This window comes from Sminthopsis crassicaudata, chromosome 1 (assembly GCF_048593235.1).
Source record: "Sminthopsis crassicaudata isolate SCR6 chromosome 1, ASM4859323v1, whole genome shotgun sequence".
Taxonomy (NCBI): Eukaryota; Metazoa; Chordata; class Mammalia; order Dasyuromorphia; family Dasyuridae; genus Sminthopsis; species Sminthopsis crassicaudata.
In genome coordinates this window covers 250,644,892-250,658,202 of record NC_133617.1, presented here as the reverse complement: position 1 = coordinate 250,658,202, position 13,311 = coordinate 250,644,892, and the positions used below count along the sequence as shown (strand labels likewise).

General features: G+C 32.5%; 1 protein-coding gene across 24 annotated transcripts in view; it reads right to left on the bottom strand.

The window, feature by feature from the left end:
• The window catches only part of DTNA (dystrobrevin alpha), a 329,968-nt gene that overhangs the window by 72,305 nt on the left and 244,352 nt on the right, over positions 1–13,311 (bottom strand). For 13 of the 24 annotated variants that reach the window (XM_074277674.1, XM_074277780.1, XM_074277698.1 and 10 more), the window contains one exon: positions 6,675–6,758. In XM_074277674.1, coding sequence (XP_074133775.1) covers positions 6,675–6,758 — 84 coding nt within the window. Of the gene's footprint in view, positions 1–4,887; positions 4,978–5,053; positions 5,342–6,674; positions 6,759–13,311 lie in introns of those variants that run through there. The other 11 variants (XM_074277657.1, XM_074277844.1, XM_074277767.1 and 8 more) reach the window with 2 other exon arrangements.

Below are 13,311 nucleotides of genomic sequence, written 5' to 3'. Positions count from 1 at the left end.
CAAATTGTTAGCATCAGAATAAGTATTTGAACCAAAGCCTACTGGGTCTAATCTAAAACTTTTTCCAGCATAACACTTTATGGCAATTGGCAAAAAAAGGAGAAAACGCCTAGTCAGATGACATTACAAATGGAAAAAGAAGTAAGTGGATCATTTAATGAAAGTCCAAATCTCTTGCAGGTTTCCTCTTCCTCCATCTTCATGAACTCCCATCCTCCACATCCTACCCTACTAGAACTCAAGTCCAAGCTATGGGAACCATCACCAGTGACTTAGACCCACAAGAATTTTCATTTCACTGGAAAATAGGGATTTGAAGAGTTTAGATCTACTGTAAGGGGTGCAGCACTGAAGATAGTTGTCTGAAATTACAACATGCTATAATGAATGCATTTTTCCATATTTAAAAAAGTTATATATGGGGATTAAATAATATCAAACCATTAAAGCCTAATACTATACTTCAGGCATCTTATAGGTTGGATATGTTGTTGAGGTCTGGGTGGGAATCTAACCCTAATTATTAACATGAAATCTTTAGGGAAATGTATTCTATATTACAAACAACCAAGAAAAAACCCTGAGTTATCATTGGCCCCTTGTTTTCCTTCACACTCTCTTATCTAATAGTTTTGAAGTTTTATCAATTCTAGCACAAATCTCTTATGTCTTTCCCTCATTTTCATTTCCATCCTATGACTGTCATTTAAGCCTCTCCTTTCTTCTTTACTTATTATAGTGAAATATTTATGATGTCATGGATCTAGATCTGGAAAGAACCTTGGAAACCAAGAAGTCCAATTACCGCATTTTATGGATGAGTAAGCTGAAACTCAGAGAATTTAAATAGCTTGTCCTAGGTCATACAGATAGTAGCAAAACTGGGATTTGAACCCATGTCCCCTGATTCAAAATCTGTTTTTCTTTCTAAGTTTCCACTGTTTAACCCTTGTACATATAAATATATGTGATTGCATATATGCATACATATACATACATCTATATACTTATATATGTGTGTGTTCTCTTTGCCCTTAGCACATCCTTCCATATAGCAATATTCATCATTAGTCATGGGGTCATTCACACTACATCCCCACTAGGTATATTAATGGAAAATTTTTATACATATGTGTGTTGTTCAATGAAAAATGTAAGAGACATATTGCATAATGGAAGTATCTTCAAAAATTAGCAGTACTGAGTTCTATAATGACAGAAATATAAATATTCTATGTATTTCCTTAACATTCTTCTCCTCAACTCCACCAAGTTGTGAAATATGATAAAATTTTTGTTTTTCTTCTTTCTTTCTTTTTTTGCTATTGTGAAGGACTCCTTTAGGAACTCAAAGGAACAACAATTCATACACATACATCCTAGCCTTTTTGTTTATGTTCAAAATATGTTTTAAAATCTTCCAATTTAAAAAATATTATTTATTGGATGTTATATGAAAAAATTGGATTATTGTATCTGAGAGGAACAGCCATAAAAAGCAAAGTATAAAATGCAGTGTGGAATGATGAATATCCTAATGATTAGAAAATGTACTTGAATATAATTATGGACTGAATTTTTCATACGTTATTAAATATATGATGAACCTAGCTGATAGAACACCACTGGATATCAGCAAAAATTGGTTAAGTAAAGTTGGCATACTTAAATAACATTCAGAAAAGAATAAATTTTGTGCTTATTCAGATACATATAATATGCCTATTTGTACTCAGACCCTGATGTTAACAAATTAATTTAAATAAAACAAAGATTATGCAATACGAACATTCCAATGCTTTTTATCTGCAGAGAATAAACTTTTGAAAAAAAATTGGGGGGGGGGACGGTGTTCAAACAATTCTTCTTCTAAGGGTTTTTTGCCTCCTTCTCCTACTTTTTTTCTGGTTTAAGTACTTTGGATTTTAAATTTTAAAATGCTTGCCACAAACAAATCATAATGTGTTAAATATTGTTAGAGCTAATACTGAGAAGCCAATTCAAATTAAATCAGCCTAACATCACAAGTATCCTGACTCCATAGTAAGCTAGAAATGCAAAATTAACTTGTATGTCTATTCATAAAACTAAATTTATCAAAGTATTTTCTATTGCATAAAAGCAGAATCTACTGAATTCTTATTATTGTTAGTAGTGATATTACCATGAAATAATTTATATGTGTACATGAAAGTTCTTGTTCAGTTGTTTTTCAGCCATGTCCAACTTTTCTTGACCCCGTTTGGAGTTTCCTTGACAAAGATACTGGATTGGTTTGCTTTTGCCTTCTTTAGCTCATTTTACAGTGAGGAAGCTGAGACAAGCAGGATTAATTGATTTACTCAGGTCACACAGCTAGTAAGTGTCTGAGGACAGATTTTAATTCAGGAAGATGAGTATTCCTGACTCCAGGTCCAGCATTCTATTCACTGTGCCACCTAACTGCCTCTTCACAAGAAAGTTCTAGCTTACAACTAAAGCATTTGAAGCTAAGAAAAAGTTGTTAGCTATACAAGGTAGATAGGGGACTTGTGGTTTTAATTATGTATTAACTTTTTAATGTAGGCAATAGCTGAAGTTAAAATATGATTTCTCTCCATTTTAAGTTAGCATTCTAACATATTCATATTCTCTGGTGTATTTTATAACAGAATTTACCAAAATTACTGTATTAATTCAGACAAGTCATACTATATATGCTAAAGACAGTGTAAAGTGAACATATTAGTGGGAAAAATTTAAGACGATTTTTGATGTTGACTCAAAATCTTATCTTTTTTTCTGAAAGGAAGGTATGGATTTTTAACTTGAAATTATTTAGGAGAAAAAACTCATTTTAGGGGGAAAAGCTAAATTTATAGGAAACTTATAAATATAAATTAATAAGTGAAACATGAAAAATGTTTCACTTGTGATTTTAATGGGAATGTTGTTATTCCGTTGTGTCCAACTCTTTGTGACCTCATTTGAGATTTTCTTGGTAAAGATACTGGAATAGTTTTTCATCTCCTCTAGCTCTAAAGATCAGGATACTGAGGAAAAAAAGGTTAAGCCACAAAGCAAATATATTTCTGAGGCCATATTAGGACTTGGGAAAAATGACCCAGATTTTATGCCAAGTATTTTATTAACTGCCCCACCTAGCTGTCCCTTAGTGGAAATAAAGTTAACACTTTTGCTTTTGTTTGTTCTTCATTCTCAAAGAGGAGGACCATGACATGGATGTGATGCCATGACATACAAGTGAATTGGATGTGAGGGAAGGCTATGCACATTCACCTGTCTCACTTTCTTCTCTGGAACCATCTAGGTCCAGTGGCAAGATATAGATCAGGAGGACTGGATCTAGCTTTAATCATTAAAGTGAAGACAGAAGGAGGGAGGAATGAGAGAGAATTCTCATATAAGATGCAAATTAGCTATCTCAATAAGCTACATCAAATTTAGAGAAATCCTTAGGGGTAAGTGATACACACATAAGGAAAATCTTTAATTTTCCTTGTTTATATCATGATGACAAATGTACTGTTGTTGAAGTAAAAATATCTGACTCACTAACTGGGATCTGGACATACTAGAGAAAAGAGTCCTTAGTATTTTAATCACATTCAAGTTTTGTGAATCCTAAGACATTTAATGTTTAGTTGGCAGAATGGGTAAAGTCTGGTTTCACAGTGAGTAACAACAAAAATAACCTTTTGCTTATTGATGAGAATGAGAAAGAAACACAAATAAAGCCTATTAATGAATCATTTCACTTTGGAGGCAAAACAACAGCCCAACATCTCAGTGCCTTCTTCACAACAGGCTAGCACAGAAAACTAAAAACTAAGGATGCTTTTACTCCAAAGAATTGGAAGGGTTAATAAAAATTGGCTTCAGGCCATGTCAACTCCTTATCATTCATGTTAGCACCAAAAGATCAAGATAATTTTAAAAAGTGTTGTGATATAAAGAAAGATGCTTTGTGATACTTATTGCAAAAAGTATGTGTGTGGGGGGTATTGTGAAACTGATATGCTTCTAAAGCTGAAATTTAGAAATGGCTAGAAAATTGGAAAAATTCAAATGTTCTAGTACCTTTTGAAGATCAAATTATAATTACAAAGAACCCCAGGTTGGTACCTGCCAAACAGCCTCTAGCAAGAAAAACTCGTTGAAAAATATCTATTTCTTATTCTCTCCGCTTTATTTTTAGTGCTGGTTATTAAAGAGATACCAGCCTAAGGTAATGTTGAAAATTCCAGGTAAAGGCAATGATGTCTGTCAAATTAGTTTCAAAATTAGTTCCAAATGCCTTTTGCAAACTCACTGGCCAGAGTTTTCTTGAATTGTTAGATTACAATCATCTAGAAGAATGAGGGTGAGAGGAAGAAAGCCCCAAAGATAGGTACAACAATATTGTTAAAGCAAAATGCATTCCAGAGATCTGAGAACTCATTAATCTAAATGGATGAGAAAGGTCTCAGATGTTTGTGTCCATATTCTCCATGTTAAATGATGAAGATAAGATAATGGGTGACATGTACTAAAGTACTCTGATGGTAATAGTTGAAGTAATATAGTAAATACATGTTGGCACGGATGTGGGTCTGATGACACTGTTTTTACTCTGCCCAGCTTCTCTGGCCACCTTAATAAAAAACCTGGTAAACACCAGTAGGAAAATGTAATGTCATATGAAATACTGTATTCACAAAGGAAAGGAAGCAAGTATTCTGAAAGTTCAGAATGGGTTGGATATTTAGAAGTCTCATTAAAACCACAAAAGTCCTCTATCCCCATTGAAGCATCCTATGAAAGCAATTTTAGTAACTGAGTAGAATGATTAATGATAGTTTAACTAGTGAACTACTGCAGTTAGGAATTTAGTGTGCACATACTGACCGTGAGTTGCTGTGAAGCTGATTTACATACTGCTTTATGAGAGAATGCTCATCAGCCACAGGATTGGCTGCATTCATACCCTCAAGTAACCTGAATAATTCAAACAATGAGACCTCATTAAAATTGCCCATCTACATAGCCCAGCCCCAGTCAGAGCAGAAAGACATTCAGTGGACACAGTTTTATTTGACAGGACCCTTGGCAATAGACACCATAGGCAAACTAAGGTTTCCACAGGATACAGTGTAATCATTTAAAACAACTGTAGGGTTCTAAGGAAACATTCCAAAGAACCTGAAAAAGGAAACAAATTAAAATATTTGCCACCATTTTGAATTATTGGGCATCGGGCACCCTGGAGGAACCAGAGCAGCTCAGAATATCCTAGGAATATTTTAGGGTGGAGGAAGTCATGTTATCCATCTAGACGCATCCACCATAAGCACCGTCCAAGCTGAAATGATATAAAATGACCTGAAATAAGGATAGAGTCAGCCTCTGGTTGAGCATTTGCAGAATGCACTGCTTCCTAGAGAAAATACAGCAAAAGTTAAATGAAGACTCTAATATTTTTTCTGAATATTAAGTGAAATCTTCTCAGACTATAATGAAAAAAAATAAGTTTTTGAATTGTCTTCTGACTGGGTCTGACAATTCATATCTTTGTTTTGGAAGAAGCAACTGAATTGGCTAATGGTTCTTGGGTAATACTCAAGGGAAATATTTTGTTTCTCTCTTGAAGAAGCTAATACAATTCCTGTAACATTCCTATGGTTCTTCATTTCTATCACTGAAACTGCCATTTTAAAAACTCCTTTAATTACAAGCATAAGAAATGTCTTTAACTCAGGTTACTCCTGATGTGTATATGAGGACAGGAATGAGTAGCAAGTAGTATGTTTCTCTATCTTCAAGTCCTCATTGTAAATACTGAAACACTGGGTTAAAGTCAGTTAACTCAGAAACAAGTTTAGCTCTTAGTGGAAGGGTTTGTGATTGTTTTGTATTATGTGTGATCATTATAACTTTTTTTAGAATCATTTGAGATTATGTAGGCAATTTCCAACTTCTGTTTTATCTTTGCTGTTACTTTCCTACTAGATTGTGCTATTTGTACTTAATACATTTTCATATCATAACTTGAACTATTGCATAGGATTCCTTTTGACATTTCTAATGTTTAACAAACTCAGAGATATTAATTATTCCTATCCTTAGATCATGAGGAAATTAATACATGGAAAATGAAACAAACTGTCATACATTTTCTTTCTTTTTTTTTTTTTTTACACATTAAACTGCCAACGAAATCACACCTTCTAGCTATTGATTCAACTCCTTGTTCTGAATATAGTAACATTTGTCAAGAAGGATGTTTTTGTCAACTGATACTTTTAGTGATGCGACTTTTTTAGACCATCAAAACATCTCCAAAAACTAGTGCAATTCTTGGAATTTTATGAACTTCTTTAACTGCAGATATCAGAAAGTGCAATTTAACAGGGGTTTTCAACTTTACATTCTTCCAACAGAAGTAGTGTATATTAAAAGTGGTATTTGAACAAATCTACTTCCTTATTATGGGTAGAATATAAACTCAGGCTTCTATAATATCAATTCAATGAGTCAACTGCCTTCCTTAAGCATATAATGAATGAAGTTACATTTCCAAATTAGTTTTCTACTAGTATTTATATTAAATGGTTCAAAGTAGGACATTTTCCACTCCAGAGACCCAAGACTCATTTACCAAGGGGGTGACATTTAATAATAGCATTTGAACTTACCTTCTGGTTATGAAAGGACTTCCTGAGGAGGGAACAGAGTGGGAGAAGAGTGTGTCATTCATGCTGGTTACAGGTCTGGGAGGCCTACAATAAAGAAAAGTCTTAATAAAATAACCACCCCTTTCACCTCTTCCACTACAAAAGGGGATCATGGTTCTCTTCTTCTCAATATAAACTGGTTACATACAAAGTTTACTTTTCCAATTGACTTCTATAGTACTTTTATGTGAAAAAGATTAATATTTACGAATTCAAAAGCCCAAATTAGACCATAGGAGAAAAATGAAAGAAATCCTTCATCAGTATGCACACTGTTCTCACCTTTGCCTCCTAGAGTTTTGTATGCTCTCTCAGTGGAGGAGGAAATATTGATACAGAAAAATAATCATGGCTACTGAAAAAAAGGGAAAGGGTTTTGTTAACTTATAGATAGCTATAATCTTTCTCCACTTGGAAAGAGAAGCAGGATCTAAGAAAACTAAGCAGTGTTGTTAACTATTCCTTCTCCTAAAGCAGGCAATATCTTGTTATGAAAAAAGTTGGATTTTGGAACCAAATGACTGAATTCCAACTCTTCTACTTACTGCCTGGGTTAACCTTGGTCAAGGTTTGTCTCAGTTTTCTCAACTGAAAAAAATGCCAGGATTTAACTAGATGACCTTTCAGTTCCATTAACCTATCAATGTAGACTTTGGGCTTTATTCTCCTCTTAGTTCTTCAGGCTGTGATGCCTTGTGAGCCCTCTCTCAGTGATGGTTATTCCACTGAGCATCTATCTTTTTTCTCATTTTGTGATACTAAAATTTGAGGCATCTTTAAAAATAATGAGTTATTTAACATGTATTGGTCAACCTGCCATCTGGGGCATGGGGAAGGAGGGGAAAAAGTTGGAACAAAAGGTTTGGCAATTGTCAATGTTGTAAAATTACCCATGTATATATCTGGTAAATAAAACTATAATAAAAAAGAAAAAAATAATGAGTAATCAGTCAACAAGTATTTATTAAGTATCCACTATTTGCCATTCAGTGTTCTAGGTGCTTGAGATACATAGACAAAAATGAACAGTTAGGAAACTTACATTCTATCACTGGGAGATAAGTTCTAATGAGGATAAAAAACAGTGGGATTCAGTGTTTTTAAAGGATGTTTCTGAGACAGTTCTGTGATTTCATTTCTTTAAACAGTTGTCTTATAAATTACAGTTTGGGGAAGCTGTCTGGAGCAGTGAGAAATTAAGCAATTTTTCCAATATAAGTCAAAGATGAGACTTGAACCTAAGGTTTGGCTCTCTATGTAGCATACTATACAACTTTTCAAAGACTTACTGGCACTAAATAATAATCAAGAGTTTTCACACTTTGTTTTTTGCCCCATCTGACTGATTTTTTTTTATATTCCTTTCACTTTTATTCTGATCAAAAGCTGATGTCTAAGCACTCAATTAAAAGCAAGTGGTATTTATTACTAAAATAATTTTTGATTTTAATTTATATTGAATATATTAGATAATACTTGGTTCTAGTTGAAGTAGATAATGCAGTTCCTTGTGTGGAAAGGTAAGAGAGACAAAACATTCACTACTGCATGATAAAATAACTGTTGTTTCACTAGAAATCCAGAATTGAACTTTACAGCACAAAATACTAAGCTATAATTTGACAGCCATTTGCAGTACCAATAAAGATTTATCTTTATGAGGCTGGTAGAATGTAAAATTTATGAGTTTTCTAAATTTTAAGTTAGGGAAGCATTATTACTGGCTATGTCTTCTAGTCCTTCTGCGATAAGAATTTGCCTTAGTGGCATAAGGTTGACCTTGTTTATCACAAGGAAGGGATGTGGATGCAATCAATAGTCTGCAGGATCTGCAGATTTGAAATACACACAAATGTGTATATATATATATATATATATATATATATATATATACACACACACATATATATGTATAGTATATATGCATATATATATACACATATATATAGAATGTATATATGCATACACACACACACACACACATATATATATATATATAATGTGTGTATGTGTATACATAATGTATACATATACATACACACTAACATAAATGCAACCAAATGCTACTACTTCTTTCCAGTATTTGATGCAAAATTTAGTCTAAAGAATTTTGAGGGGACTTGTTATAGTAAGAAGACTTTGGGGTCAAAAGATGTGCATTTGAATCAACTCTTTTTAACTACATGTATAAACTTGATTTAATGCTTCTGAGCTTCTATTGTTTGGTTAGTTGTCATCTATTCTGAAAGAGGACCAAAATGACATCACTATATTAGAGTCAAGTAACCATGTGTCCAAACTGTGATTGATCAGACCAGTATAATCATGAAGCGTCCTATCATAGGTTGGGCACAAACAGTTCATGTGAACATTTGGGATAAATTCTCTAAATTTCTCCATCTTATATTTCTTTTGAGTTATTTCAGTTTTGTGGCCACTCCAGAAAAACATGTATCCAGCTCCAACTTCAGCAAGCTGGTCATTATTTGTCAGAAAAAATGAGGAGATTAGACTATATGCCTGAGTCTTTCTAGCTCTAAATAGAATGAAAATGATTCTTTATTTCATTTGTATGAAGATAATTTAAAATTGTGAAAATTATCTTTATGTTCTATTTTGTTAATTTATGACACGCTGTGAAAAGTGAACTACATTAGTTAGACATGTTTAAAACAAGTTCTAACTTCGGATCTACCTTGGGGATGCAGAATCTATAAACTAGAAGGAGATAATCAGTTTATAAATTTCCATTCTCTCAGTGTTTTACTTCCAATTCTGCACTCTGGTTTGTATTAAATTTATGTTTTATAAACCCCTAGTAAATTGTGAGCTTCCTGAGAGGAGAAACTGTGTTCTTATTGTTGTCTCCCCTTCAGCATCTAGTATAGTCCTTTACATTTAGGAGGCAACCAGTAAAAGCTGTTGAAATGAATTATGAAAAATTCTGCTGTGAACTATCAAAAGCATTTCAAGTCTGAAATGAATGGAACCAGAGAAACATTTCCATCCTTTGTAGCCTTCAAAAAATGGAAAAGAAATCTAAATGTGAGAGAAAAACATCCCCAGGAAAAATGAAAATATCTGCATTCATGAATTCTCTATTTGGTTCTGTACTTTCTCCTTAAATAATCTTGTATGTAACTTCCCTGGTTTTATTGTGTCTGCCTGTCTGTCTGTCTATCTATGTATCTATGTATCTTTCTATCTATCTATCCATCTATCCCTATATCCATAAACATACATGTGTAGATATGTGTGTATATGCATGTAGATGCATAAAGAAATATTAACTCTTTGAAACCAGGTATTTGCCCAATAGGGTAGAAAATTTTTAAAAATTATTGGTTGATTAGTAGTCCAATATACATCTTTGTTTTTTTTTTTTCCCTGGGAAAGTTACAATTTATAAAGTGGAACCCTGATATCTTTTTTCATTGTCTTGAAATAAGAATAAGGTCATCATAAATATCAAAGTAGGATGACTGATCATGATAAAGAAATTGTTCATACCATGCTAGAACTGGAGGAACTTTGGAGATGATCTAGTTCAAAGTAGGCATTTCATACAGGAGGAAACAGAGAAAGGTTAAATAATTTGATTAAAATCACATGGCTAGTAAGTGTTGGAGGACTTGGCTAGATACCCTGATTTCTTTGCATAACAATACACTGCCTTTTTTTTTTTTTTTTTTTTTTTTTAAAGAAATACAGTCCTTTCCTTCAACCAAAAGATCAATCATTCTACTGAGTAAGGTATATATACTTTGAGGATTTTAAGCCAATCTCATGATGCCCATTCAGTGTCAAAAATAGGATCAACCACTAAAGTCTGTGTTAACCTACTGCAATGATTTATTTATGGATGTGAAAATTATAGGTTAAGACTCCTATGAAATTGATATTTCACTTCATAATTACATGTTTCATAGCCATTTATATTTATAATTGTAAGCTTTAAAAAAAAGTATAGTGGAGTCTAACAAAATACTTACCAAGTATCTCTTTGGCAGCAAAAATAAAATAGAATAGACAACATTAATTGTGGTGACATTTAAAAACTGTCTCAGCTAGGCAAAAATCATAATTCCTTTGTTGTTTGGCTCTTGAAGGCTATTTAAATATTGCTAAGTGAGGGTAGAAAAGTGTTAAGTGGGTAGACCATTAAATGATCTGTGCTTGAAGGAAGGAAAAAGAGAAATTTTTTCTATGTAATTTGCATATATGTCACTTGTCCCCTTGAAAAAATAACTCACTTATAATTTATGTTTAAATATTGTTTTTATATTATGCTCTGAAGATATGATTTCTTTACTTGGATCTAATGTGCAGATATAAAAATTTCAAATTGTTAGGAAACTACAGTGTCACATTCATTTGTCAAAATTGATATAAAAATTTGGCACTAAAATTTTTAGGAAGTTATAAAAATCTATCCAACCAATTTGCTAAATATTGATCAAGCTAATCTACACCATAGGTGAAATTTACTTTTGTTCCTTCCAATGCTTTTCTATTTTTAAAGATTTGGTTATGAATATCAAAGAAGATTAGTACCAAATTCTAAATCATAAATCATTATTTGGGATGAAATAATAAAGGAATGGATAGTGTCTCTCATAGTTATTTCTAAGTTTCCAGAAATCACAACATCCTAAATGTCGACAGAACAAGAATAAATTTGATTACCTTTATAAATGTATATGATCAGTGAGGTAGATGAAATAAATACCATATATTTTTGTATGTATATTACATAAATAATTGAGAATTGCATTTCTATATTTTTGTCTTAAAAAAGTACTTTTGTAATAAACACAATTATTAACTAGCATTACATATATGCTCAACTAAGAGAGTAAATAGAGTAATAAATCATTCAAGAGATGGCTATTATATATCTATTATATTTTGATACAATTAAAATATATATTTTAAAATGGAAAGTCATGCATGACAGCAACAAAAAAATTTAAAATGGCTTATCTGGTCAATGTAACAGTATTTGGGGGGAAAATATACAGAAGAAAAAACTTTCCATTCTGATACAAATTGAAAAACTCTGTAAATCTTTAAAGTGATCATTAAATTCCTATATTAATGAACATATTTCTCATGATGTTGCTTAATTTGTATTGCTTTAAAATAAACACAAGAAAAATATTGCCCTGCAAAACATCATCAATAATGTGTATAGTTTTCCTTAGTCTATAACTAATATAATTGGCCATGTTTTCCCTGTGATTTAATAGATGTTTTATTATGAATTATCAAACAATATTCTGTACTCTCACATGGACTTACTAGGAAAATAGATTATACTGGGAAATAGATACTGTCGTCTTCATAGCTACTCACTTCAAATTATTTTTTAGGATGTGGCAATAATTCAGTTCTAATGCAAAGTTGATAGAGCAAGAACTTTCTTATTCATTTCCTATCTATCTTCATTGTGCCTAGCAGAACTGAATGAGGTACCAAATCGCTGAAATATATTAACTTCTACAGGAGAGATACATAAGTCTTAAAAGAACTAATGTCTGTAGGATTCAGAAATAGACCTCGGTTAGCATAGGACAACTTCCTTAACATTTCTCATCATTCTCTAGCAGCTTACTGATTTTCATTAATTAGATAGGATCTAGATGAGGAGAGTCTAGGACTTTTTTTTTTTTTTTTTAATAAGCTGGGAATTTCTGGGAGTTTAGAGTTAGAATCAGAATGCATGAGGTGATTTTCCCCAGGCAAAGTACTCAATATGAGCCTATAATTAACCCTTGGGGATGATCTACAAATTTATAGTAAGACAAAGCAAAGATAAACATATTCTATAGTATGGGATTTTAAGAATATTAAATGAATCAACTTCTTAGATGCCCAATTCTTACCAGTAACTAAATAACTGTTAATAATGGAGACCACTGACTATCTCTTATTGAATAAAGTTATCTTTCAACTCTTAGCAGAAAGCATAAATTGCTCACAACCAGGATAGTGCTCCTAAGCATTTATGTGCTGTTTTGGACAAGTGATCTAAGAAAATAAGAGAACTACTTTGGGGAAAATATTTTTCTTTGTTAATTTTGTTAGAAAGCCTATATATAGCATTGTCTTTTTGACTGACTGCAAGAGTATATATATATATTTTTTTTGGTTTACATATAATTAATTATAAATGATATCAGATAGGCGGAGCAGTAAAAAAAATTCTGGGATTAGAATCAGAAAGACTTGTGCTCTTGAGTTCACAGCTAATCTCAGACACTTCCTAGCTGTGTGACTAGGCTGTGAAAATCACTCAATTCTGCTTGCCTCAGTTTCCTCATCTTCCAATGACTTGGAAAAGAAAATAGCAAACCACTCCAGTATCCCTACCAAGAAAAACCCCAAATGAGGGCATAAAGAGTTGGACATAACTGAAAAATGTGCCTAGTTTTGAACAAATCTGCAGCCCAGTTTTTTTAGTTTGCTCATGAAAATATCATCAATCATTTGTAACAAGTCAGCTCTGAAATAAGACTGTATTTTAGGGACAGTGAATTACCGATTATGAGGCTTTCAGAGAAAGATATAATCTTAATAAAGCAGGACAGCTGTACCA